The sequence below is a fragment of the Berghia stephanieae genome, chromosome 14, assembly GCF_034508935.2.
Source record: "Berghia stephanieae isolate SIO BIC M18660-M18661 chromosome 14, UCSD_Bste_1.3, whole genome shotgun sequence".
Lineage (NCBI taxonomy): Eukaryota > Metazoa > Mollusca > Gastropoda > Nudibranchia > Aeolidiidae > Berghia > Berghia stephanieae.
The window spans coordinates 26,216,388-26,221,387 of NC_088373.1; the positions used below are offsets into that span (position 1 = coordinate 26,216,388).

The 5,000-nt window shown below is 39.2% G+C and overlaps 1 protein-coding gene across 1 annotated transcript in view; it reads left to right on the forward strand.

The window, feature by feature from the left end:
- Positions 1-4,796, forward strand: part of LOC144959603 (uncharacterized) — a 15,882-nt gene extending 11,086 nt beyond the window's left edge. The window contains exon 3 of the mRNA XM_078892229.1: positions 3,085-4,796. Within this exon, the coding sequence (XP_078748355.1) occupies positions 3,085-4,692 (1,608 nt within the window). The 3' untranslated portion in view covers positions 4,693-4,796. The remainder of the gene's footprint in view (positions 1-3,084) is intronic.
- The last annotated feature ends 204 nt before the right edge of the window (positions 4,797-5,000 follow it).

The following is a 5,000-nucleotide window of genomic DNA, read 5'->3' on the forward strand; positions in this document are numbered from 1 at the left end:
TATATTTTCTCTTTGTCTCACTAAAAAGCTATATTTTGCATTGAAATTGTAATTGAAGGGAATTGAACACCATAATTTGCGCACCACATCATCAATCAGTCAGTCATCACTATTTATTTTCTCCGTGTTTTATTCGGAACAGATACGAAAAGGGATGTTATGAATTTAATGTGAATAGTAAAATAAAGAGAGTGAAAATGACGGTTTATCCTTTTTTCGAAATCCGCCGAAATCCGCCGAAAACTGCCGAAACCCGACAAAGTTATGGGAAGTAGGCAGCAGTGGGGGAGTGAACCTGGGACTCAAGGAAGTGTACACCATTGGGGAGTGAACCTGGGACTGGTTTTGGCGGGTTTCGTAAAAAAAGCAATTACTTATTTTTTTACAGACCCGCCGGAACCCGATGAAACCCGACAATATCCGACAAAATTATGGGAAGTAGGCAACGGTGGGGAGTGAACCTGAGACTCAGGGCAGTGTACGCCAGTGAGGAGTGAACCCGAGACTATAGTTTTCGACGGGTTTTGAAAGGTTTCGTAAAAAGAAACTTCCTAAAAATGACTCCTATAAAATATATTATAATACAAAGTAAATGACTATACGCCTTTCGACTTTCTTCATGTAAGCAAGAAAAGGAAATAAGTTATAAGTTAGGGGGCCCGAATTTCGAAACTGGCCCTATAGTCGACATTCTTAGAGGTCCTGCTTTCAAATGTGTTTTTCACCTAAAAACGAAACAAAACATTGATGTCATCTTAATTGCCGATAAATTTCCTTTTTGTTTCACCTCTTTTCATTTAAAAACCGAATGTGCGGCTATGTGGTCTAGTGGTAAGACACTCGCTTTCGGATCGCAAGGTCCTGGGTTCGAGCCTCGCTCGGCGCATAGTTGAGTCCTTGGAAAAGACTCTTTAATCACATTCTCCCACCATGCTCAGGTGTAAAATGAGTACCAGGTCGTCAACAGCGTTGTCTTTGTCGGAAAAATTGTAATATCGCCTAACAGGCGTCATGTCTCGTTCTACATGTTGCGTGTTGCTGTTGGTCAGGGACCCTTTGGAAAGCGCTTTGAGCACGTTTAGTGGATATTGCGCTATATAAAAGCTCTTTTTTTTAAAGAAATATTTTTTCATGCGTAAACTTACGGTTCACAATCCGCTTCAACACCCGCCATTTTGCAACCTTTTAAGAGGTGGCCCCAATTTCGACACCCTCCAGGAAAAGTCACTGTTTTTTTTTTGAGATTTAGAAACTTCTGATTTGTGAAAGATAAGCATACCTTTTATTCCAAATACCTTTTATTCCAAATACCTTTTATTCCAAATACCTTTTATTCCAAATACCTTTTATTCCAAATACCTTTTATTCCAAATACCTTTTATTCCAAATACCTTTTCTGTTCGATCTATGTCTTATGTTTTGGAGTTCAGTCCCGAATCTAATAAAAAACTGACTAAAACACACTTTCTACACACATACTGTTTAACACAAGTACACATCTAATGAAGTGGCGATGTCATTTCACATATGTCATACACATTTTCCGGTTAAATTTAGCAACATCTGTAGAGGCGGAGCTGACTGATGGGGTGTTCAAAACAATTAGAATTTCTATTTATCAATGCACATCTGTAAATGTGAACGACTGCCTCTATTCGGTGTTATACGGAATGAAACAAGTTCCAAAGTTGAATTTATAGGAAAAACCGACGACAGGCAAACACACAAGCTGAGCCTAAAGTAATCCTTTAGAGCCAATCGGCTCACGGAACCGAGGTTTATCCCGGTTTCCATAATGTAAAATGGACAATAGCGATGACTTTCTATCCTTTAGATAGGACACTAGTTTATCACAAAGTACTTTCCGCCAGAGATAACAGCCCCAGCTACCCAATCACAGGGGGATCAGAAAAAATCTCGACTGCACCCGGGATCGATCACGGTCTCTTTGCGTGTGAAGCGATTGCTCTACCAATTGAGCTATCATGACCCCCGAGCATAAAGTAGGTTATAAAAGAAATAATAATAAATTAACATCCATTCACTCCATTGGACCAAATCCATTTAAATCAATTTTTGTGATTTCGACTTCAAAGTCAATTAATGTTTCACGCCGACATAACACCGCATTGTGAGACAATGTCTTTAATGTATCTGTTTGCACTCTAATGACAAAGAATCCTGTGTAAAATTATAGAATATTGTGGCCATTCGCACGTAAATATAATGTGTAGGTGCGTGTGTGTGTGTGTGTGAATGTGTGTGTGAATGTGTGTGTTTGTGTGTGTGTGTGTGAAAGAGAGAGAGAACAAAAAGAAGAAGAAGAAGAAGAAGAAGAAGAAGAAGAAGAAGAAGAAGAAGAAGAAGAAGAAGAAGAAGAAGAGGAGGAGGAGGAGGAGGAGGAGGAGGAGGATGAGCAGGAGGAAGAAGAAGAAGACTGGGAGAAAAGAGCAGTGGACCTTTTACCCAAGTTAGGATACGCCACCGCATGTGTAGAACTTGTGACGTAAGTGTCGGAATTAGGACCCCTAGAGTGTCGAAATGAGGGCCAGGTGTCGAACTCAGGACCACCATCAGAAAAAAGTACTCACCTCAAAAATGCAAATTGCTAGCGTAAATGGAAAGGTAGAACATATTAATTTATATGATATTGAAGAAAACTCATCATTTATCCATTTGATAGTACAAACCGCACGTCGAAAGCTTGCAATGAAAACGAGCGGCCATGTTTTAAACAAAGCACACCAAAAACAACGGGCTCCCTACCTTATTATGCATTATGGTTAAAATAATATGACAGGTAAAAATGTATGTGTGTATGTGTGTGTATGTGTGTCTGTGCAAAAGAAGGAGAGAAAGAAAGAAAGAAAGAGAGAGAGAGAGAGGGAGAGAGATAGAGAGAGAGATAGAGAGAGAGAGAGAGAGAGAGAGAGAGAGAGAGAGAGAGAGAGAGAAGACTCAGTTAGGCACCACCTGTAGCTGTTATATTCCTTTAGTATTACGGGACTGAGATGATGAGTCGCTACTTTTGTATCATTATTTAAAATGTATTTGTGATCCCAGATTATTTGATATCGTTTCCAGGTTGGGTGCTTGCCTGTGACGTGTCCAATTGGAAAAGTGACCAGAAACAACTACCTCTCTTGTGACACGCCCTACGATGAAGTCCGAGGGCTTCTTTATTACTTCAGCATTGTCTTGACTCCCGTACCCCCTGTACCCAATCATTTATTTGCAACATTCACAACCGCTGTCCACGATTTCTTGTTATCAACGATTCCATCTGATTCTCATACTTTTTACGTTCGACAATCCGCGTGTTTTTACAATGGAAACACGTTTGAGAAGGAACAAGCAATCGAGCTAGCTGGATACCTTCGTGGATCATTCAATTTGTCACGAGATGAGTTTGAGAATGATTTTAACTTTATGTTCACAGATACTCCCTGGCATGTTTCATTCACGTATGGGAAGGAAGGCTTATACAACATTTCATTGCATCCAATATGCCTTGGAAAGCAGTTATGTGAACAGCATTTTTTACATTCTAATCCTAAAGATTGTACGGAAATTAAAAAATGGTTCGTAAAGGGTAGGTTTTCTACACCCGTTGCCGACAAGTATCTTGACGTGTCATCGAATTTGACGTGCCCATATGTTTCTATTAACGTCACAAAACCCCCTTATATGGTAAACAAGATATTGCGAGTGGCCCTTACAATCAATCATCGTGAAGTTAGTTTAGCTTGGAATTCAAGTGTGATGACATACAGCAAGGGGCAAGTTTCACTTTGTGTCCATTTTTATAAGTTCTCGATTATCCAAGAACTCACGAAAAGTGGATGGTCCCTTGGCGAATTATTGTCTTTTATAAATTATTACTTGGACATTTTTTGTATTCTGGTGTCGAGCGGGTTTATCTCGGCCTCCATTATCACCTACTTACTGTTCCCGTCTTTGCGTTCTGTGCCTGGGATCAACATATTGTGCTTGTGTTTTTGCCTTCTTGCAGCACAGGTGTCTCTACTCATCACATCCGTTTTTGGTTCACGTGGGTTTTTCACAGAGACACACTGTCTTGTACACGGAGTGATCCTCCACTACAGTTGGGTGGCGTCTTTTACGTGGATGAATACATGCTGCGTACACATGTATCGGGTGTTTACAGGGAAAATCACTTCTTCTAAAAGAAGACATTGCATCATGAACTGTTTCTTCTCCTTCGGAATTCCTGTTATTGTCATCATCAGCACAATTGCCATAACTGCAGGCTCGACAAATGGTAAATCTATAGGATACGATAAACAACGATGTTTTTTGGATATAGATATATCCAGTTTGATCTTGATCTTCGGCGTATTATCTCCCCTTTGTATTTCAGTTGCTACCAACGCAATCCTCTTCATCGCAACTATCAGAGAAATCATTTTAATCAAACGATTGAGGAAAGAAGAGAAGAACAAACAAGGGCTTATAACCTATGTGAAACTATCAGCCGTCACCGGACTCTCGTTTCTCATTTCAGCTTCAGCGATTCAGTTCAATTCTCCAGTTGTCTCCCTTGTGGCCAGCCCCTTGGCAGCTTTGCAGGGAGTTTTCATTTTCTTCTCATTCACTGCCAACATTCGCGTGTTTAAACTCTACTCTGATTTGATTTCACGCATGCAAACACGACTGACTTCAACATCTTGACCTCTCTCTCTCCCCCCCCCCCCCCACCCCTCCAATTGATCCTATACGTTTAAGTAAGATAGTCAAAACATCCGTCAGCCAGATTAAACATACCTACTTACAAACCTGTGTGTAACCTTTAATGATGATGATGATGATGATGATGATGCTGGTGGTGATGCTAATAATAATAATGATAATAATAATAATATGAATAATAATAATAATAATATAATAATAATAATAATAATAATAATAATAATAATAATAATAATAATAATAATAATAATAATAATAATAATAATAATAATAATAATAATATGAATGAT